At 41.2% G+C, this 23,983-nt stretch overlaps 1 protein-coding gene and 1 pseudogene across 4 annotated transcripts in view; both read left to right on the plus strand.

The window, feature by feature from the left end:
* Positions 1-21,276, plus strand: part of ARHGEF3 (Rho guanine nucleotide exchange factor 3) — a 311,012-nt gene extending 289,736 nt beyond the window's left edge. For all 4 annotated transcript variants that reach the window (XM_012532393.3, XM_004267936.4, XM_004267937.3 and 1 more), the window contains 4 exons: positions 4,673-4,930; positions 11,473-11,643; positions 16,891-17,077; positions 19,069-21,276. In XM_012532393.3, coding sequence (XP_012387847.2) covers positions 4,673-4,930; positions 11,473-11,643; positions 16,891-17,077; positions 19,069-19,421 — 969 coding nt within the window. In that variant the 3' untranslated portion in view covers positions 19,422-21,276. The remainder of the gene's footprint in view (positions 1-4,672; positions 4,931-11,472; positions 11,644-16,890; positions 17,078-19,068) is intronic.
* On the plus strand, positions 11,650-16,884 carry LOC125965506 (CCAAT/enhancer-binding protein gamma-like; annotated as a pseudogene).
* Positions 21,277-23,983: the final 2,707 nt, after the last annotated feature.

Below are 23,983 nucleotides of genomic sequence, written 5' to 3' on the forward strand. Positions count from 1 at the left end.
CCATCACTAAGAAAGCTTTTATTCATGCTACAAAAAAAACCTCTTATGGTCAAATGTCATTTCATAAATGTTGTTAGTGTTTAGCATATATCTGATCCTAAGTAACTTCTTAGGAGAGCTGGTTATTACGCTGATCTTTATCCCAATATAACCCATACCCTTTCCTAATTGAAGAAATCACCTGTGACTTTAGGTTACGGGTTCTAATTTATGGTTCTGGGGCTGAACTGGTGGTGTATTGAGTGCATAATGTAGTTGTTCAGTTGTAATTTATTTTAGACAAGGCATGCACTCTCTATTTTGCCACAGTCCCCACCACTCCCTGTTATGCATTTCTGTTTCCTTCTGTGAGTCCTCGAGTGTTCCACCCCTGCTCCAGGTTAGTTCAGGAGTCAATTTTAGCACTGAGGCTAAAATATCCCAAGGGTATCTGAAAGGCAAGTAATGTTGTAAGATGAATAATTTAGAAAACATGCCTTAATATTTCAGGAGAGATCATTCATCTTACATTTTTTTTTTTTTTTTTTTTTTTTTTTTTTTTTTTGCTGTATGCGGGCCTCTCACTGCTGTGGCCTCTCCCACCGCGGAGCACAGGCTCCGGACGCACAGGCCCAGCGGCCATGGCTCACGGGCCCAACCGCTCCGTGGCATGTGGGATCCTCCCGGATCGGGGCACGAACCTGCGTCCCCTGCATCGGCAGGCGGACTCTCAACCACTGTGCCACCAGGGAAGCCCCATCTTACATTTTTGACTTTGATTTTATTATGAGCCATGTTAGATGTCTTAACTTCATTAGCCCACAGATAAATTTCTCTAAAGAGAGTTAGCTAGCTGGAGACAGAGGAAGTGTAATGAGAAGAGAGAGTCTGGCTCAATCTTTCTTAAACTTCCTCAGTCTGTGGATTGCTTTGGTGGGAGTGAGGGCACAACTCCAGAATAGCATGATGACCCCTCTGTTTTTGACAAGATGGCAATGTAGAACTACAAGGTTTCCTCAGACGTCATATACGAATTGTCAGTTCATGCCAGAAGCAAAAATGAACGCATTTGCCTTGTTACTAATTTTTTTTTCTGAAATAAATGCACTTCATTAGGAAATTAGTTTGATATGGGGTTAGATTTTGCAGTCATTTTCTGTACATACCCCAAAGAAGTTTGACCATGCCAGTCCATTGCTATCTGGACACTTCCCACATCAAATGGGAACTTGCAGCTTGAAGAGTAGCCTAAAATTAAACAACTGGCCCACTGTTACCAGACCTCATGAGAAACGGTCCTTATTCATCAGGACCGATGAGCAGTTAAATGTTTTCCCTCTTTTAACTGCAGATGTGTCCATGTGAGTGGGAACTGTAAACCAAGGGGTACATCTGTTTGAGTTCTGGTCTTTTTAACAGAACAAAATAAACATCTTAGTGGACTTTGAATGAGAAAAGTCAGAGCCCATTCAACCCATGAAAAATTGATTTTTTTCCCCCCAAAGGAAAAAAGTGGAAAAAAAAAAAAAAACCCTTTTAAACAAGTGAGTTTCCCAAGTGAGATAGCCCTGGCCAGTCCTTTTGACCTTAGAATGAATCAATTACTTTGAAGACCTTAAACAGAGTGGTGGGTTTTTTTCAGGGAACCACCCTCATTACTGAGGATCAGTAACCATAAGTTGGCCTGTTCTCATAAGCCTCCCCTTCTCATAAAGAAACAACTTCCCAAGTGACATCTTCATGCTAATGTTTTTTTCAGTAATGGGGTAATTTATCAAGTCTCCAAGGCAGCAAGTTCTCATGTTAATTTGGGTTCTCATTAAATTTTCATTCCAAAGAGAGAGGCAGGGTACACGGAAGCAAAAAAATACATTTGCTCTATCACTTTTCATGTTAGGAAGATAGAAAGAATTTCTTAAAAAAAAAGGCTGAGAGTTTCCCTTAGAAATTCTTGATAGTCTCCTTAAAGAGATGGTGAATAGTTCAGAGCTTTTGAGGGTGGTGGGGAGGCCAAACACATTTCAGACTGGTTTTGTCTCCAGCTGAGCAAGTAGTTTTGTTTCTCTCAACCACAGTTTCTTCAATGAAAATATTCTAGGGTTAAATAATAATAATATTAATAATAGCTATTACTTACCGATTCTTAACCAGGAGCCAAGCTCTTGTTACACTTTTTATCTGCCATATCGCAGTATCTCACTAAAAGAGGACATTAGTATGTGCATTTTGTAAGTGGGGAAACTGAGGCTTCTGAAGGGTCACCTGACTATTAACTGTCTGAGTTAGGCTTTGAACATGATACTCCCTGGTTCCAGAGTCTGTCGTCTTAACTACTGAGTTATCACAGCGTATTTTGGAACCAAGATGTGTATATTCTTCATTCCCTATCTAGTTAAAGGTCACCTGTGGCTTTTTCTAGCCAGTGGGCTGAACCAGATAGCTTTTCAGGTTATGCTCAGGAAATGAGCACCCTGTGAGCTGTGGACACAGGACCAGAGCCAGATTTGGTTGCCATGGCAGCAGAGGTGGCAGGATCAGAGAAGGTAATGGCCCATTGGACAGCAAGCGGCCCGTGTGGTTGGGGTTCCTTGCTAGTTTACATCTGATGGTTACTACTGATTTGTTTCTCCATAATGAAAACATTGGGCATTTCCAGGTCTTTTTAAAAAGCCAGGAAGTGGAAATGAAAATAAGAGGGCCTGAGTCTCTTTTTAATTAATTCTGAAGATCTAAATTACAAGCCACAGCGCCACATCTGGAGAGTGTGTGTGTGTGTGTGTGTGTGTGTGTGTGTGTGTGTGTGTGTAAGTACCAATCATCATTACTTTCAAATACAACATTGAGGAAAGAATTTCTGTAGCTCTTTTTAACACAAATAGACGGGTTTTTTTAAATAACATGTAAGGAACGTAGACATTTCCAAGGAATGTTAAATTTGACAGTGAACTTTTAAGCATTACACATCCAGGGTGTATGTGTGTGTGTGTCTGTGTGTGTAAGCACCAATTATCATTACTTTCAAATATAACATTGAGAAAAGAACTTCTGTAATTCTTTTTAACACAAATAGAGGTTTTTAATAACATGTAAAGAAGGTAGGCATTTCCAAAGAATGTTAAACTCAACAGTGAACTTTTTTTTTTTTTTTTTTTTTTGCGGTACGCGGGCCTCTCACTGTTGTGGCCTCTCCCGTTGCGGAGCACAGGCCCCGGACACGCAGGCTCAGCAGCCATGGCCCATGGGCCCAGCCGCTCCGCGGCATGTGGGATCTTCCCAGACCAGGGCACGAACCCATGTCCGCTGCATCGGCAGGCGGACTTCCAACCACTGTGCCACCAGGGAAGCCCAACAGTGAACTTTTAAAACATTACTTTCATGGTATCTTGTTTGGTTTCAGTCACTGAAAATAATTTCAAATAAAGGTATAAAAGAAGTAGCAGAATAGTTAAACTTTGACCCATTGTTCAGATGCTGCCACAACTTATTTTTAAGCTGTGTTCACAAACCATCAAATATTACCTAATCTGGTAATCCATTAAACATTCTTTCATTTGTTCATTCAGAATACAGACTTTGAATGTTTATTGTATAGTAGGCCCATTGCACAGTACTAAGGATGCAGAAATGAAAGACCCTCTTGCCCCTGTCTTGCAATGAATCCCTCCACAGAGGAGGTGTTATGGTAAAAGCGGCTTCCTAGTCCAGGGAGAGAAGCAAACACAGCATGGCCATTGGCTGCATTTTATTGCCTCCAGTGACTTTCTGGAGGCTGACAACCCGTGCATGAGGATGCTATCATAGGGAGGAGTGGAAAAGGGAGATGAGCAGCGCTTTCACTGAGTCTCTGACTCCTTGTTTGCACCATGTGACTGATGGGACATGTCAGGGAAATTAGTATTTCTCTGGAAGGAAAATAGTGGACTTGAAGTATTCCAAAGTCTTTAAGCTTAAATTGTTCTTTGCATGGAATTGTGATGTTAACCATTAGGTATAGCCAAGAATCATTCTGGCCTGTCAGAACTAATTTAAAAGATGTTTCTAAATGCTTTCTGCATCTAATTTTTTAGTAATTATACTTTTGCTTTAACTTCTTGGAGTTCTTTATATTTGGTCCGCCTTGGAATTAGGTACCTTAAAACTGATGTAGAGGTGCTTGCACTGGGCCATGCGAAGGGCTGGGCTGTGGAGTCTGACTCCTTTCTTTTTGAGCCACTAAGTCTTCTAGATTAGTTTCTTATTAATAATTCTAAAAGAACCCGTATTTAAAAAAAATAGAGGAGACTTTCCTCTCATCAGATACTTTTGAAAGTTTAGGACAATTCTGTATGCATATGCAATAATTCCAGTTTAGGAAAATTCTGAATTGTGTGCATATACAGTAATTCCAGTTCTTTTGTGTCTAGCTTAGATTGGCAGAAATGCAAACAAATTATTGAGGTGTTAACAATCAAGAAAGTAAACATGCCACTAAGAAACTAACTTTGTGCAAGCAAGCAGGAGCTTAAAGAACTCTCCGTTGCCTGCCATTTTAAAGATTCCATTTCTGTCTCCTTCAGCCATCTAGATAAAGGAATGTTGGCCAGGCCTGGAGACCAGTTAGGTTTTGTTCAGTCCCAATGAGTGATGTTAGCATGTAGCTTCAGAGCTACAGTTATTTTAATGCTCCAACCCTCTTTTAATGTTCCTTTCTTAGCTGCCTTGTCTCAGCTCCTACGACAGCTACTGCAGCAATCAAGTAGCTGCCAAAGCTCTGCTGGACCACAAAAAACAAGATCACCGAGTCCAAGATTTCCTGCAGCGATGTTTAGAATCCCCTTTTAGCCGCAAACTAGATCTCTGGAATTTCCTTGATATTCCAAGGAGCCGTCTGGTGAAATACCCTCTGCTTCTTCGAGAAATCTTGAGGCACACACCAAATGATAATCCGGATCAGCAGCACCTGGAAGAAGCTGTGAGTTTGTTTCTTTCTGTCTTCCCTTATTGTTTTCCCCAATGGCTAGAAGATGAAGGGTCCCTGGGTACCAGGACTCAGGAATCTTGGGTTCCAGGCTTGGTTCTGACATTAACCATGTTTTTATTTTGCAAATCAGCACTATTCATAATCTATAAAGTGCAGTATTTACATGAAATGGACTCTAAAGTCCCTTTAATTCTAAAATTTCTTGATTCTATATAGGTGACTCTATAATCTGTTTGTTACAGTTGCTGATTGTGAGGGTTAAGAGCTCTGTGGAGATTTTAAATTGAATAGCTTTGTTTAGTTAGCAAATGAGAGTTGCCTTTTACCTTTTACCAAAGCCCATTTGTGAAGTCAACACCCATTTAAGACCCAGCTCTCCTTGGCCCCAGATTGAAACATGCAGACTAGTCAAACCTACTCCCCAGCAACTGTACTGAGTATGGGGCTGGGTGGTTTGGGAAATACGGATTCTTCCGTAGCAGCAATAGAAGACCAGGAAAAATGGGGTCCATATTGTGAGACTATGGTGAACTGTGAGCATTCTGCCCAGAGAGCTCAGTTCTGATTGTGGTGCTCTGCGGGGCAGGGCACAGGAGATGACAGGCCAAGGAGCAAATTGCCTGGGCAAAGGTGTGAAGAAAGGACAGGATAGGTCATGCCAGGGAATGCCATGGATCAGTCTGCCTGGGGTTGACGATACTCAGAAAGCAGCAGGAGAAGGGGCAGAGGGTGGTGGTTCACATTGGTTATAGAGGGTTTTAAATATCAATTTGAGACATTTTTCCTTTGTTGTGCTTTTGTTTTTTAAGTAGCTTAGATTCAACGTTCAAATCCCAGCTCCATCACTGACCAGCTGTGTAATCTTGGACATGTTACTCTTCATCTGTAGGACAGGGGACAGAGGAGACTAGGGACAGAGAAGCAAGCTGGGAGGATGCTGCGGTGGTCCAGATGTGCGGTCTTGGCAACCTGCTTAGGGAGTCAGCAGTGGGTATGGAGGCTAAGAGACCAGTTCAAAGAGCTCATTCCCTGCCTGGATCTGGGACAATAACAGAAGGTGATATGCAGAGGTGATTAGAAAATCAGAAGCCTTGAGCCTGTGGAGCAAACTGCCTATCTCTTCCCAGAGAAAGACTTAACTTACTTAATAATAAGTAGTAACAACAACAGCAATAATAATAGTAACACCTGCTGACATGTAGAGTGAACATCGAGTAAATCAACTTTATGTAATTGCCTTGTGGGTTATGTATCTCATTTAATCCTCATAATAACCTGTGAGGTACCTGTTCATGTTAGGGCCATTTTCCTTTTCCAGATCAGGTTTGGGGGTGTTAAATAACTCACCTAAGTCCAGGGCCAGCAAGTAATGGAGTTGATATCTGAACCTTGTCAGTGTAGACTGCAAATCTTATGACTTTTCCACTTCTTTATGATCCTATGGAGCTGAAAGCCTGGTACTTCTTTAAGCCCCTGTTGCCTTTGGATTTGCAGAGAGCTGTCTAGCCACCAGGCTTTGTGGAGGGGCCTCACTGGTACAGAGCTGGGCCAGTTGTCCGTGTGGGGATAGAGAAGAACAAGGAAAGACCCTCTTCTGATTCAAGAGGTGTTTGATGTGTCTGGCAGGCCCAACATACCGACTAGCCTACCAGTCCAGCATGACGGGGGATGCAGACACCAGGGATGAAGCCCATCTCACTTCATCGTGCCTGTTTTCATTACTGGGAATAGCATTGCCTCCTCTCCATATTTCATCCCAGCAAGTGTGTGGTTTGTAGAAATGAGAACAACAGGGAGCTCAAACTAGTCTAAATAATTACTTTTTTGAAGCAAACAAGCCTGCTCTGAATTTTACAGTAAAGATTTCTTCTTTTTAATATGCAGCATGAAAGAATAATGCTTTGTTTTAAAAAAAACACCCAGTGAGCTAAAGTTTAAATTTAAAAACAGATAAGAATATGATTGTTTGCAATATGAAAGGATGCACCAGTTTCCCTCGTGCGTAAAATGTGATGCCATTTTAGAAAGTTGAATCTGCCCCTAGTTATTCAGGCAGATTTATGTGTGAAGCATGGTATACCTGCATTTGAAAATGTCTGCAAAGCAAGCCTTCTAAATGCCCATTTACACTATATAGGCACAGCAGTTTTTCCCCCTTCTTTTCAAAATCCCTGTGGCATTACCCTAGATGAACAGAAATATTTAGCCCTGTACTCCTGAGTGCATTGTGAATGTTTGATAACCATAAAATCCACAGTACCAATGTAGCTTGACTTATATGTGCCCTGAATAAATTTTCCACCTGTGAAAGGGAAAAATCAGGGAACTCTTAAGTAAATTGCTTCTGCACCAAGCATCCAGTCTTATGATTAGATCTAAAGAAAGGTCTTGCTTTTAACGTAGTGGGTAAACTACCACATCTGTATTAGAATTTCTTAATAGTATTTTGGAGGGTTGATAGAAATTTCCCCCCAGAGAGAACATCTTAAAATAGAACTTTGGATATTCATATATTCCAGATCTGGTCGTTTAATGTTTTAAATTCTAAGGATTGTTTCAGCCAAAAAATGATCCTGCAGACCATCTCCTCCCTCTGCCTGCCACTGTTCCAACTCCTTAAAAAAATATCACTGGAATCAATGGGAAGAACAGTCCTGCTTTTGATGCAACAGCAGTGAAGGCTGCTATTCTTGGTCCATATCGGGAGCCGACAAGTAGATGATATTACTGCACAAGGGACTAGACAGACAGGACCTTCAGATTCTACTTTGAGGGTGACGATTCCAGCATGTGTGGGTTTAATCCCTGTTCTGTTATGGGTATCTTTTATCATCTTCCTTTACCAGCCCCTGCCCTTCAGTTTGAACCCAAATGAGAGATGCAACAATAAATTTAATTTAAATGCACAACTACCATGACTGTTTGCTATTGGCAATCTGCTATATGTAACTTTATTCCTCTCTGCAATTCTGCAAAATAAATTCCTCTCAAGAAGCAGTGCAGAGAGATTAGACATGGTATGCAGGTGGATTAGTTCATGGTATACAGGTCAATATAAATACAAAATAATATTTTCAATAAATGAAAGCAAACCTTGAGTTACTATGATAAATATAGACATAGAATATGGAATAACAACAATTGTTTCTATTCTTTTGTCTCTTTTTATTTTTTCAAACACCTGAGAGAAAAGCAGCATTTGAGAGTAGTCATAGCTGCCTAAGGAACCACTGTGGCTTTTGAGTTTATTAATCTTCACGTGAAATGCCTGCTGTTCAGTTCCTGAGTTAAATTAGGAAATGAACATATCTTTATGCTTATAGTACATGTTCCTTCTGGTTTCCTGGATACTTGCAGGAAATTCAGAAAATTGACTCAAGTACTGATTAATTCCAGCTGCCCGGGTACACCTAGTAATAGCAGATAAGATGAACCACAGCAATTAATGCAAAGGTGTTTTTTGTTGTTGTTGTTGCTTTTGGCTGCGTTGGGTCTTCATTGCTATACGTGTACTTTCTCTAGTTGCGGCGAGCAGGGGCTGTGTTCATTGCGGTGTGCGGGCTTCTCGTGGTGGCTTGTCTTGTTGCGGAGCATGGGCTCTAGGTACATGGGAAGCCCCACAAAGGTCTTTAAAAGCAAGGAGAGACTTCCCTGGTGTCTCAGTGGTTAAGAATCTACCTGCCAATGCAGGGGACACGCAATTGATCCCTGGTCCAGGAAGATGCCACATGCCTTGGAGCAACTAAGCCCGTGCACCACAACTACCGAGCCTGCGCTCTAGAGCCTGTGTGCCGCAACTACTGAGCCCACGCACCGCATCTACTGAAGCCCGCATGCTCTAGAGCCCGTGCTCTGCAACAAGAGAAGCCACTGCAATGAGAAGCCCATGCACCGCAACAGAGTAGCCCCTGCTCGCAGCAACTAGAGAAAGTCCACACGCAGCAACGAAACCCAACACAGCCAAAAAATAAATGAAAAAAAAATTTTAATTATTAAAAACAAGGAAAAAGTATGGATTTCACTACATATTAAAAATGTAGTAGAGTAGAAAGATAAGGTAGACATAAAACAATTGCTCAGATACCTTCCATATATTTTAAGCTTCTTGAGGGCAGCAACCCTGTCTCATTTCTTTGAATGACACCACCCAGTCTGGCACTGAACAGATGCTCAACAAGCATTAATTGAACTTATTTGAAGGATGAGTCATAGCTTTAGAATATTTTGTGAAATTTCTTGTTTGTTTGTTTTTTTTGTTTTTGTTTTTTGGGGTACGCGGGCCTCTCACTGCTGCGGCCTCTCCTGTCGCGGAGCACAGGCTCCGGATGCGCAGGCTCAGCGGCCATGGCCCATGGGCCCAGCCACTCCGCGGCATATGGGATCTTCCCGGACCGGGGCATGAACCTGTGTCCCCTGCATCGGCAAGCGGACTCCCAACCGCTGCGCCACCAGGGAAGCCCAGTTTGTTTGTTTTTGAAAGTAACAATAAATAATTAGTCATCTTTGAAAAACAAAAGGGGGAGAAAAGAAACAAAGTTTGTACACCAAAGTGTTCCATTTATTACTTGTTGTGTGTTAGTGAAACTCAGATTAATTTCATAGGACTTATATTAAACATTAGGTTGACATCAAAGACCAAAAAAATTCTTTTATGACATAAAGAGCCTGTATTTTTAAAAATAATGGTTTTTTTTAAATTATCAAAGTAGTGCTACCATCCAAATTCAGGAAATAGAGAAAAGAGTAAATAAATGATCTTTGAAACTCTTAGTAGCTACAAAGGTGTAGAGATTATGCCTCTGTCCATAGGATGCAGTCACCAGACTTCAGCTCAAAGCTGTAAGATCTTCTATCAAACTTGCATGGAAATGCCAAGGTTATAACTGGGTAGAAGGTGTTTTTTTGTTTTTTGGGTTTTTTTTGCAGTACGCGGGCCTCTCACTGTTGCGGCCTCTCCTGTTGTGGAGCACAGGCTCCAGACGCGCAGGCTCAGCGGCCATGGCCTACGGGCCCAGCCGCTCCACGGCATGTGGGATCCTCCCAGACCAGGGCACGAACCCCTGTCCCCTGCATCGGCAGGCGGACTCTCAACTACTGCGCCACCAGGGAAGCCCTGTATTTTTTTTTTTTTCTTTTTTTCTGGGTAGAAGTTTTTATCCAGTTGCTTTGGGCAGAAGGCAAGTGAAAAATGATCATTTAACAATCTTAGAATTCACTACCACTTGAACACAAGGTCTGATAGCTTTTCACTGAGTAAAAGCCTCTTAAAACCTTGCTTTTCAGAGACTGGTTTGTTTTTCCATTAAGTAAATGTGACCAAGAAGAGGCCTTACTGACATTTCTCATCTGTTACGTTCTTTTCCATTAATACCAGCACAAGAAAGATGGGACTGTTGGTCTTTTCACTATTAGGGGACAGAGGATTCTGGTGAAGAAGTCATTACTTTGCCTTGGATTGGTGTCACTGAGTTTTTACTCAACTAATTTCTTGCTCCTTTGTTTTCTAGAATTTTCTAACTTTTAGATGTATTGTTCATGTTATAGAACAACACTACATTGGAATAAATGCTTACTGAACATGTCTCAGTGTTGTACTCTTGTTGTGTTTTGCTTCATTTTGAATTTAACAGTAATGCAGGGAATTCCCTGGTGGTCCAGTGGTTAGGACTCCTCACTTTCAGAGGACCTGGGTTCAGTCCCTGGTCAGGGAACTAAGATCCCACAAGCCAAGCGGCCTGGCCAAAAGAAGCAAAAAAACAAAAACAATAATGCATCCACCATTGCTTTGAAATCCCTCTACCCCTAATTTACTCACGTGTGCTGTAGGTTTGGGCCTGAGTGTATATAGACGAATTGTCCCCATTCTTACTCCTAGTGTCCTTTGTTTCCATTCCTAGTTCTCTGTCTTTCATAAATCATTTATGTTAATGCAAAGGTGTTTTAACATAAACACATAACTAAAAAGATATTCAAACCATTTATTCACACCCAATTTGCAAATATTGTTTGTAGGTTAGATTAAGTGCATGTAGAGAGACCTTGAAACTGGGTTTCAAATCCCCAAGGACAACCCAATCCCTTTTCTAGACTATTACATTCTACTTTTCCTCTCCTTGGCCACATTTTTTGAATGCCTACATTTTCAACATTGTGAGCATGTTTTAAGAAATGTGCAATATAGAGCTTAGTGATTATAAGTCCTGCACATTGAAATCAATACCTCATATCTCTTTCACTCATAAAATTATGCATCAACATTAGTTTTATATATAATACAAATATGTGTGTGTATACAAATGAATATATGTTGTATGTATTTATATGTGTACATGTATAGATGGTGTTTGGGTGGATAGATACAGTATATTAAAAGCATTTGTTTATTTTTCCCTTTTCCCAAAGCAGCAACTTAGATAACATGATCTCAGAATTAGATCCAAGTGTATCTTAGTGACTTTCTAGGCTGAGTACCTGGGCCTTGTTGGTGTGAATGGTTTGCTGACTTTCCCCATACTTTCTTTTTGTTTTCACAGATAAACATCATTCAGGGAATCGTGGCAGAAATCAACACCAAGACTGGAGAATCTGAATGCCGTTATTATAAAGAGCGACTTCTTTACTTGGAGGAAGGCCAGAAAGACTCCCTGATTGACAGCTCAAAGGTGCTGTGTTGTCATGGCGAACTGAAGAACAACAGGGGTGTGGTGAGTAGTTACTCTCCTTCAGTGATCTCATCCTGGGCCTCCCCAAATGCTTAATCCACTTGATACTGAGCCTCCTGTTACTATGCCTTCCCTAACCAGGGTCACATTTTTTAGACAAAAGTTGCTTTCCCAGTGTCTTTTATATCATAGGATCATATAGTTTTTAAATATATTTTTATATTTTATTATATATATATATCTTAAATTTCATGACCAGTATATATTCAGAAAAATTTTGGAAACCAACATAGAGTTGCCAGCTTTTTCTTTTGTTCGGTCATGACCTTTGAAAACAAATACACGGCTTCCCTGGTGGTGCAGTGGTTAAGAATCCACCTGCCAATGCAGGGGGACACGGGTTCGAGCCCTGGTCCAGGAAGATCCCACATGCTGTGGAGCAACTAAGCCCGTGTGCCACAACTACTGAGCCTGTGCTCTAGAGCCCTTGAACCACAACTACTGATCCCGCATGCCACAACTACTGAAGCCCGCACACCTGGAGCCTGTGCTCCACAAGAGAAGCCACCGCAATGAGAAGCCTGCGCACCACAACAAAAAGCAGCCCCTGCTTGCCACAACTAGAGAAAAGCCTGTGCGCAGCAACAAAGACCCAACACAGCCAAAAATAAATAAAATAAATTAAAAAAAAAAATACAGAACAGTTACCATCTCCTCCCACTTTGGTATCAGAAAGTAATGGGTGATTTTAACAGGATGTTAAAAATATATGATCTCAGAAAAACAGATAGCTCTTTAATTGAATTCATTTAGCTTTATGAGAAATCATTCTTTCTCATGAATTTGTACCTATCCACAGACTGACATTTTGAGACCAGTTTTTGGGTTTTTTTTAATAATAATCTATCCTCCCATCAGCTGTATATCTAGCTCTGACCTGTAGATATTCCATTTCCTGGCTTTTATTCCTCAGCAGGTACTGAAATTGTTTCTCTTCTCCTATCATAGCAACTTGTACAAATCTCCCCTGGAGGGCTTACTACAGTGGGTTGTAATTCTCCATCTATCTGTCAATATCTTCCATTTTACCATGCTCTTTTAGGGTGGAGACTGTGCCTTGTCAATCCCTAGCGCCATCTTGGGACCTGGCACATACTAAGGCACTTAATAATGTTAGGTGAATACGTGAGTGAATGAGTGGGTGAATAAATGCTTACATGAAGGAAAAATGGATTTAAATTACATGAGAGTTCAAAATTCATTCAACTCAGGGACTTCCCTGGTGGCACAGTGGTTAAGAATCCACCTGCCAATGCAGGGGACACGGGTTGGTGCCCTGGTCCAGGAAGATCCCACATGCCGTGGAGCAACTAAGCCCAGGCGCCACAACTACTGAGCTTGTGCTCTAGAGCCCGCGAACCACAACTACTGAGCCCACATGCCACAACTACTAAAGCCCACGTGCCTAGAGCCCGTGCTCTGCAACAAGAGAAGCCACCACAATGAGAAGCCCGCGCACCGCAACGAAGAGTAGCCCCTGCTCCCCACAACAAGAGAAAGCCCGCGCACAGCTACAAAGACCAAATGCACCCTAAAATAAAAAATAATAAATAAATTTATCTTTTAAAAAATTCAACTCACCAGGCTATTTTTATATATAGCAGTAGAAATTAATGCTAATATATATATAATTTTTATATATTATATATAACATGTATTTTATGTAATATATAAACTTTATTATATATAATATATATTTAAATTTCAGCATTGAGAAAGACAGTCTCCACTTCTTTTGTGTTTCATCTTCAGTATCTAGCCAACCCGTAGAATGAAAGCCAAAACTAGATTGAAAACTCTTAATAAGCTTTGATGATTCAAGGGACGCCCTTCTGACCTGGACTGTAAAGTGGCATTTATGGGCAGGCTTGGAAATGTTATTTGAAATCACTGAGGACATGTCACAGCACCCATTATCAGTGCTGCTGTAGATCTAATCAGCTGATGTTGCAACAAAGGTTTTGAGACCTGTCACAGGCCGCTGCTTGAAGAAGTGTTTCTGTTTGACTAGGGAGTTACTGATTGCCAGACAGCTGCATTCTGCTTTTTGCTGATATCTGAAAAGCACTGGTAGATTTCTAATGGCTGTTGCTCTGGCTGCTTGAACATTCTTTCTCAGAAGCCCTGTGGGAAATAGGAAGATGCATCACCCCACAGAATGAGGGCCTGTTCTGTTTCTGTCCATCAGTCAGGGACTGAGACCCTCTTGCTGGATGTGCCCAGGGCATTAAGGATGAACTCTATCTACTTCACGTTTCAGGCAGATAGATTTTTGAGAACAAAGATTTTAGTTGGGGTGAGGGGATTTGTTTTTGTTTGTTTGTTTGTTCCCAGTAGAATTGTAAAAGTCATTATGGGGCTTCCCTGGTGGCGCAGTGGTTGAGAGTCCGCCTGCCGATGCAGGGGACACAGGTTCATGCCCCAGTCCGGAAAGATCCCACATGCCGCGGAGCGGAAAAAAAGTCATTATGAATAAAGTCCTGAGTCAGGAAAAAAATCTCAACAGTTTGAGGGCAGGAAGGAGCTGCGACTAAGAAGAGGAATTCTCAGTGAACATTCACAAATAAGGGATCTTTTTTTTTTTTTTTTTTTTTTTTGTGGTATGCGGGCCTCTCACTGTTGTGGCCTCTCCCGTTGCGGAGCACAGGCTCCAGACGCGCAGGCTCAGCGGCCATGGCTCACGGGCCCAGCCGCTCCGCGGCATGTGGGATCTTCCCGGACCGGGGCATGAACCCGTGTCCCTGCATCGGCAGGTGGACTCTCAACCACTGCGCCACCAGGGAAGCCCAGGGATATTTTTTAAAGTTGCCCAGACAATCTGAGTTCAAAGTGCCTACCTTGTCTAGAAGAGCGGTAGAAGTAGGACTGGCGGACCGCGAGGCCTGGGTCGGGTCAGGCCACCCCGTGCAGGGCTGCTGGGAGTGGAGGCCGCTTGGGGAGGGGCAGGCTGGAGGCACAGGTACGTGTGAAGATTTCTTGTCAGATCAAACCATTGATCACCTTGTCCTCATTTCTGCTTGTTCCGTGTTGACAAGGGAGCGTGCCCAAATGAGCAAGGTATCACGGCAGAACAGTACCCGGGCGTGAACGGAATAAGTGTCATCCATACTCAGGCTCATGCCAGCGGCTTATAGCAGGTTCCTCAGCTGGTGCCCACTGGCCCTGGGGGCGGAGGCAAAGCTGTGTCTCCAGGCAAGCAGAGCAAAAAGAGTTTGCCCATGGATCGCAGCAGTGACGAGTATCGTCAGTGCAGAGAGGAACAACATGGCAGTGAAAAAGAGCCAGTTGAAAAGCAAGCAGAACGCGCAGGATACGCTCCAGAGAGTGAGTCAGCTCAAGGAAGAGAATGAACTGTTGGAAGCAAAAATTAAATTGCTGACTAAGGAATTAAGTGTACTGATTTATTTCTTGAGCATGCACACAACCTCGCAGATAACGTGCAACCCAGTAGCACTGAAAATACGACAAATTCTGATGATGCAGGACAGTAGACCTCACCTCTTTCAAACGTCACAACTTGTGGCTTGAACGTTAAAGGTGTGACTAACTACACTACTCGTATCAGGGGCTGAATCTCCGTTATTCAAAGATCCATTGAAGGTTGTTTTCTAGGATCAGCGCTGAAGAGTTGATTAGCTAAAAATGTTAGCCATATAATTTGAATATCTGGTTTTAAATGATAAGGATTTTTGGGGGGATAAAAAACACTTTTAAAGGTATATGGTAAAAAAAAAAAATGCCCTGGAGCTTGATGTTCTTAATAAATCCTTACTTCCCCCCCAAAAAAAAACAAAAAGAAAGAGTGATAGAAGTAGAAACAGTGTAAAAATCTCTGATTATTTTTAGTATGTAAAACAGTGACTAACCCCCTCCCCTCCCTAACCCCCAAAAGAGAAGTCTTAATATTCTCTTCTGCCATCCCCACCACCCACACCAAAAAAAGCCCTTAACTTGGTTATTTTGTGCTTTACTCTGTTTTTCGGTCTTCAAACCTGACCCCACCGCAAACACACACCAATACAGAGCCGTCATCATTTGTGTGTCCACAAGCCAAAATTTAGTTGAGCTTCAGTTTCTGCAGTTTTTGGTGTGTGTGTATGTATGTGTGTGTGTGTCTGTCCATCCATCCGTCTGTGGCAGGGTGCGGGTAGATGGTCCGCAAGTATCTTTTCTTCCAAATCTAAAACTATCTGATAATGCTGAATTTGCTTCCCCGACCCCAGATCAAGATTCTAATGTGAATTTTCAGCCCTACTCTTCTGGTCTCCTCTTTGAGACCCTAAGGCTGACATTCCCAAATATTGCCACTGGAAAACCAGAATCTAGCTGCAAAGTCATGGATCGTCTCTCTTCACCTCCTAAGCATTTCCAAGCTGCGGGAAGAGTCTGGCACTTAGAGTTGAATGGAGCCAATTTACCCCACCTCCACTCAGCAAAATTGCATTTATAATGTGGTTTGAGACAAGCCTTTATTTTGGAGATTCTTTTTTTGCCAACAACACACACATCAATCATCAGCCTTTTAAGCACAACCTCTTCAGAGAACCGAGGTTCTTATGAACTTAACCGAGAAGGACAGCTTGTTTGATTGTCTTTCTTTGTGGCTACAGCAGCATGCTCTGGTTTCCTCGGGAATGGGCAGTGTTCCGAGCTGGGATGCCTGGATGAAGCTGATAATCAGCTCAGTGGTTGAAGGAACAAGTGTTTTATGGGTTTGAGAAGCAAACGTTAATATTAGGCTCTGATATGTCCGTCTCATCCTTTATGGACTGTTATTCATTGTGATCTCTTAGAATTGTATTGGATACAATAAACCAAAGCCCTGGGAGCACTAACTTATTTTCCTTCATTAGCCTCTTCATTCTATGGGGTTTCTCTCTCTCCTTTTTTTTTTTTAAATGTTCCTATAAGGCTGTATGTGTCTGCACAGGTTGTGAATTGCAGTGTGAAGAACGCCACTGCAGCTGGCAGACCTGGCTGCAGGTGTCTGTAGGCAGAAAGGCCTTCTTCAGTGGGGCCCTAGGGAGGCGCTCCCATAGGAAAGGCAATGGATGCATCTGGAAATGTGTCCAACCCCCAACTGCTGTTCTCCCAGAGGTAGATTTGAGCCTAGAAGTTCATAGGCCAGTGTGAACCTGGTACCTAGGGACCTCTTATCCACAGAGGTCCACTTATCAACTACTCATTAGATTATTGCTTAGGGGAATCCTGTGGATTCTTTTCTTCCAGAAACTACACGTTTTCCTGTTCCAAGAAGTACTTGTGATCACTCGGGCTGTCACCCACAACGAGCAGCTCTGCTACCAGTTGTACCGGCAGCCCATCCCCGTGAAGGACCTCCTGCTGGAAGATCTGCAGGACGGAGAAGTGAGGCTGGGCGGGTCCCTGCGTGGGGCGTTCAGCAACAATGAGAGAAGTATGGATGGCTGTCCATTTTGACCTGTTGAACGTCTTTGGTCGTGGTGGTTTGGAGGGAATGGCTGCCTGGTGAAAAGAGAAGAGCTATGGCCTTGAAGTCAAACTGCATTCCAGTTTTCTTTCATCACTTACTGGTTGTGTAACCTTACTCAACCTCTTTGAGCCTTAGTTTCCCATCTGCAAAGTGGGGATGCATGCATACCTACTTCATAGGATTGTTATAAGGATTAAGTAAGACACTACAAGTTAACCTGTCTGCATATAACTGGTGCCCCTTAAGCTCCCTTACTCTGACTCCTTCCACTGGATAAAAGCATTCTTAAGGCCAGATGGTCCCTATGTGATTACAGTTGTATAACGGTGGGTTTTTGTAGTTAAGCTGGCAGACTTGTCTCTAAAGAGACATAACTATGATCAACTGGGCTGAGGGTTTATCTGTAATTACTCTAATGGGCTTTTCTAACTTGAGACTTAATAAACAAAGGAATTAACCAAAAGAAGCTTAGATAGCAGCGTCTATCTAGTGTCTCCTATGTGTCAAGCACTGTGCCAGGCACTGATATACACTAGGGAACCAAACAATTCAATTCCTTGGAAGCCCTGTGGAACTTACATTGTGATAGAGGAGGTAGAGGTTATTTGAGAAGCAAATAAATAATCCAGGTACCTTAAGAAAACTAAAACCCAGTAAGGGAATAGAGAGGGATAGCAATAGGAGGTATGTTTAAGATGAAATGGTCAGGGAGGTCTTCTTTGAGCAAGCAACATTTGAGCCTCTTAGGTTAACATTGGCATCATATTGTCAAAGTAATTCATGTATACTGCCTCTTACCTACTCACCAGTCCCTCTGCCCTAGTGGTAGTACTAGTAGTAGTAGTAGTACTTACATTTCTCAAGTACTGACTATGTGCCAGGCATTGTATAAGCACTTACATGTATTACTATATTTATTCCTCATAATAACCATCTAAGGTAGATTCTCTTTGTTTTTCCCATTTTACAAATAAAGAAACTGAGACGTAGGGGAGTTAAGGCATTTGCGCCACAGCAAAGACTGGAGCCTGAATTTATCTGAAGCCAGTCTGTTGGCTACAGGGATCGTGCACGGGGACTGACTGAGCACAGACACTTCTGTGAACCACATGCATGTGGCACACGGGGCCCATTAAATGACAGTTAATGTTGTTCTTAAACTAAATCAAATGTCTTCCATATTGTGCACTACCATTTTTTAAATGCACATAACTCCAGGAATTCCCTGGTGGTCCAGTGGTTAGAACTCCACACTTTCACTGCCAAGGGTTCAGTATCTGGTCAGGGAATTAAGATCCCATAAGCCACGTGGCACAGCCAAAAGAATATAAATAAATAAATAATTTAAAAAAATAAATGCACAGAGCTCCTGTTGCAGTTATTATTAAAATGTCATTTCATTTTAAAATGAAACCAAACTTATAAGAGTCTTTACATATCTTCTCAATCATCAGATACTAAATATACAAGTACTATCATGTGGAGGGTCTTGGGCCTGTTTGATGTTATAAAGAGCTTCTTAAACTTGAAAAAGCTCTAGCTTGGGGCAGTTGTTGAAATTACAGTTTCCCAGGCCCACATCAGACCTACTGAATCTGAATCTCTAAGGGTAGGACCCCGGGATCTGTATTTTTAACATGCTCTTGGGGGATTTTGATATGCAGCCAGGTTTGGTACCCAGTACTCTGGGGTCCCCTGAAACACAAGACATAGTTGTTCCGTACTGATTTCCTAGCTTCCGAGAGCAACTGAGTGCCAGACCTGTGTCAACACCTGTTGATTGATGGAGGCTGCAGGGTGGAGCTGAGCCATTCCTAGATCAGTAGGGCACATTTAGTAATCAATTAGTAATCTCTGCCGTGGGTACGGGGGGTTAGTGTCATCACATGTGTAATCTTTGGCCTGAGGAAATACCTGTCCATTGACCTTTGTTATCATGTGTTTTTCATTTCTAGTTAAAAACTTCTTCAGAGTAAGTTTCAAAAATGGATCCCAAAGTCAGACCCACTCATTACAAGCCAATGACACCTTCAACAAACAGCAGTGGCTCAACTGTATTCGTCAAGCCAAAGAAACAGTTCTGTGTGCTGCGGGGCAGGCTGGGGTCCTTGACTCCGAGGGACCGTTCCTAGATCCCACCACCGGGAGCAGGGAGCCACAGGGAGAAACAAAACTTGAGCAGATGGACCAATCAGACAGTGAATCGGATTGTAGCATGGACACAAGTGAGGTCAGCCTTGACTGTGAACGCATGGAACAGACAGGCTCTTCCTGTGGGGATAGCAGGCATGTTGAAAGTAACGTCTGACAGAAGCATGTACTTCCTGGAAGTAGCCCTGGGTCTTACCTGTACAGTATTTGCATTCCACACATGGAACGGTTTGGAGAAGCACTTTTTAATACTTTTGTGACTGTGTTGACCCAGTCCTGTCTGTACTTTTTTGTCCCTAGTACTGTAACTGCCAGTCTGTGTCAGCTGGAATCTGTGGCAACTGTTACCCTGTATTGTATTTCACAAGTGTCTGGATGGATGGAGAAGTACTTGAACAAGTTACTTTCACTTGTCCTGCTGGATTTTAAAAAACAGAAAGAAAACAATCTCTAAACTACTGTTTCATGTAGATTAAAGGGTCCTTCCATGTTTCTCTAGTGCTTTTCTGGCTCTTTGACAGGGTAGCTGAAGGCATGAAATTTAAAGAGCCTTGAAAACAGGGCATGAGGAAGTTACTTGTGTATCATGATGGCATTTGAAGGAGAAACGGGAAAGATCAATGTTTCAAGTCAAATTGGTTCAATGTCATCCAACCAAAAAGCATGAAAACATCCCTGGGGATTCTGAAGGTTTAATTTTGCAAAGGAAGAAGTACTGTCTTGACCTTGCAATTTCATCCAGTACAAATTTGATGCAATAATCTATTAGGACATGAAATAAGAGTCTGACCTTAAAAGGATCAATGCAAAAACTGCTGTCAGCTCTGAATCTTGAACTGAAATGTGCATTGCATCAGGAGGTCTCTGCCATGGATGCTGGCTGGCCTTAAAGAGCCATTTCTAGCCTAAAATATCATAATATAACTCAAAGGGCCTGGGAAAACCTGGCAGGATAGCAAAAAGACCCATCTTCTCTTTGTTTCATCTGCTTAGGCCTACTCGTGTTTTAGAGCATGAATGAAAAGATGAGGAAAAGGGACTGCGGCTCAGTCAGTGACTCTGTTTACGGAAACATGTGAGAAAAAGAATTTGGAAGAAGTGCTCCATTGTGACCTTATGTGGGAAGCATTAGAAGAGAAAAGTAAGGTCCAGTGTCCGTCTGGGAAAGGCCAGAGCCTTGGGTTTCCCTGCCCCACTTTTGGGTCATCATTTGCCATCTCTGGCTCTGTGCTGGATCAGAATCATAATTACATTCTCCAGAGGCCGACTTAATTAACTCTATCATTAATTAGGATCAGTTATCCAAACTAATAAACCTCTTTGCCAGACTTGATTTACAATGCAGGGTGAGTCGCAGACCTTTAAAAAAAGTTAATACACAGAAAATCTCCCTGCGAGTGTAAATATTAAAGATGACTTGTGCAAAATTGTACCCACACCAGCACTAGTAGTAATGATTCTAAATTATTGCCAAAAAAGTTTTCTTTTCTTTTTTTTTTAAATCTGTCTTTCAAGTTTACACAAAGGAAAGCAGTAAATACTATGTTGTCATTTTATTATGTACATCTATCATGTGCATTCAAAGAAGCTGTGTGACAAGATTTATCAATATAAAAACAAGCTATAGTACTTATTTTTCAAAATAAAATGTTGTGGTCCATTTTACCCTGTAAAACATATTTCTGTATTTATAGATTTTAAACACAGTGAATCTTTTTTTCTATTACAAGTTTATTTAAAACAACTCAAGTTGTTATTGATTTAGCGACTGAATGAATCTGTTGCAGACAGAAGCAGAGAAAAGCCAAGAAAAGTTGTTTGATGGTGGGGAAAAGAATGAATCATTCTTTGCAGGAGCCATCGGCCACTTTGGCCAGCGTGTTGAGAAAAGAGGTCTGTCAAGGGCTGGCCTATGGGAAGAAAGTCAATGAATGTTTTCATGAAATGAATGTTTTTGTATAATGGCCTTAAACTTCTCTGGAAGCATTTCAAATAAATTACATTAAAATGTCGTCTTCTTTGTATATAGTATTTGCCCTACAAACATCAAATTTCAGTGATCTTACTGGGAGGTTCTTACCGAAATTTTTGCTTGTACCCAAGTACACACATTAAGATAGGGTATGGGTTGATATAAATGCTACGATTTGATCTATCAAAGCTCTTGCAGAACTCATATTTCTAAGATCTGTTTTTTCAAGGATTCTCTATTCACTTTTTTCTTTTTTCTTTTTTTTCTAATTTCTAATTTTATATTGGACTATAGTTGATTAACAATGTTGTATTAGTTTCCAGTGTACAGCAAAGTGACTTGGTTATACATATACATGTATCTATTCTTTTTCAAAGTCTTTTCCCATTTAGGTTATTACAGAATATTGAATGGAGTTCCCTGTGCTATACAGTAGGTGCTTGTTGGTTATCTATTTTAAATATAGCAGTGTGTATATGTCAATCCCAAACTCCCAATCTGTCCCTCCCCCCACCTCTTCACCCCTGGTAACCATAAGTTCGTTCTCTAAGTCTGTGAGTTTGCTTCTGTTTTTTAAACAAATTCATTTGTATCTTTTTTTTTAAGATTCTGCATATCATATATTTGTCTTTGACTTACTTCACTTAGTATGATAATCTCTAGGTCCATCCATGTTCCTGCAAATGGCATTATTTCATTCTTTTTAATGGCTGAGTAATATTCCATTGTATATATATATATATGTATCACATCTTCTTTATCCATTTGTCTGTCAATGGACATTTAGGTTGCTTCCATGTCTTGGCTATTGTAAACAGCACGGTAACGAACGTTGGGATGCATGTATCCTTGCGAGCCATGTTTTTCTCCAGATATATGCCCAGGAGTGGGATTGCTGGATCATATAGTAGTTCTATTTTTAGTTTCTTAAGGAACTAATACAGTTCTCCATAGAGGCTGTACCAATATACATTCCCACCAACAGTGTAGGAGGGTTCCCTTTTCTCCACACCCTCTCCAGCACTTACTGTTTGTAGATTTTTTGATGATAGCCATTCTGAGTGGTGTAAGTTGATACCTCATTGTAGTTCTGATTTGGATTTCTCTAATAATTAGTGATGTGGAGCATCTTTTCATGTGCCTGTTGGCCGTCTGTATGTCTTCTTTGGAAAAATGTCTATTTAGGTCTTCTGCCCATATTTTGATTGAGTTGTTTGTTTTTTTGATATTGAGCTGCATAAGCTGTTTGTAAATTTTGGAGATTAATCTCTTGTCAGTCACATCATTTGCAAATATTTTCTCCCATTCTGTAGGTTGTCTTTTTGTTTTGTTTATGTTTTCCTTTACTGCGCAAAAGCTTTTGAGTTTAATTAGGTCCCATTTGTTTATTTCTGTTTTTATTTCCATTACTCTAAGAGACAGATTGAAAAAGATATTGCTGCGATTTATGTTAAAGAGTGTTCTGCCTATGTTTTCCTCTAAGAGTTTTATAGTGTCCGGTCTTACCTTTAGGTCTTTAATCCATTTTGAGTTTATTTTTGTGTATGGTGTTAAAGAATGTTCTAATTTCATTTTTCTTACATGTAGCTGTCCAGTGTTCCCAACACCACTTATTGAAGAGACTGTCTTTTCTCTATTATCTAGTCTTGCCTCTTTTGTTGAAGATTTATTGACCATAGGTGTGTGAGTTTATTTCTGGGCTTTCTATCCTGTTCCATTGATCTATATTTCTGACTTTGTGCCAGTACCATACTGTTTTGATGACTGTAGGTTTGTAGTATAGTATGAAGTCAGGGAGGCTGATTCCTCCAGCTCCGTTTTTCTTTCTCAAGATTGCTTTGACTCTACTCACTTATTCATTTTTAATAACTATATCTTGAATCTGTACTGTGTGTCAAGGGATGTCATAATTGTTATAGAAAATAAATGTTGAATCTCACTGTTAGTATAGGTGACTATTGATGACCTTGGGGCCAAATAATAGAAGGCAAATTTCACTTTGAAATTCTTCCTGGAATTTCAGTCCACTTTTTTTTTTTTAATTAAAATGGCTAGTTTTATTCCCCCAAAGAATAGTTTTAGATGAAAAGGCTCTACAGTTTTAAGTAGTTGGTAGCCAATTCTCAGTAGCATGTTGGCCCAGTAAGGCTGGTAGTTAATCTTATCTTTATAATAAGTTGTCACCATTTTGTTTAACATACTGTTAATTTTCAGATTAGTCAAGATATTCACATAAATAAAAGTAAGTCCAAAATTTTTCCCAAATGAAAACTCACTCCCTCATTTTCTTACTCCTCCCTCCTTTTTATCCTCCTTGTCCTTCTCCAGTTCTACTTTGGATATTCTGTCCACTTTTTATTCCCTTGATTGTATTGACTTTGTTACTAGAGAGTGTCTCTACTAGTCTATTAGAATATATTTGTACTGACATTTTGTGGGTTAGTGCAAATGACTGAGGGCTAAATGGTTTTCTTGAGTCTATTTTCAAGATGTTATTTAACACACAACTAAAGGCAATCCTCACCATCTAAATGAAAGTCATAAGCAAAGAAAAGAGCCAGACCTAGCAATTTTGTGCAAAATTAGATTGTGGTTTTGGCTTCTGGGTAGTGGTCACCACCATCAACTGCTTTCATTTCCATTCCTAGCACAGTCTACAGCAGCTGAGAATGCTACAGTCCTGTTTTAACAAAGTCCCTGTGGTTCCAGGAAACTGCAACCCACCGTGTTGGTGAACAAGCTGTTCA

The sequence above is a fragment of the Orcinus orca genome, chromosome 10 (assembly GCF_937001465.1).
Source record: "Orcinus orca chromosome 10, mOrcOrc1.1, whole genome shotgun sequence".
NCBI classification, from domain to species: Eukaryota; Metazoa; Chordata; class Mammalia; order Artiodactyla; family Delphinidae; genus Orcinus; species Orcinus orca.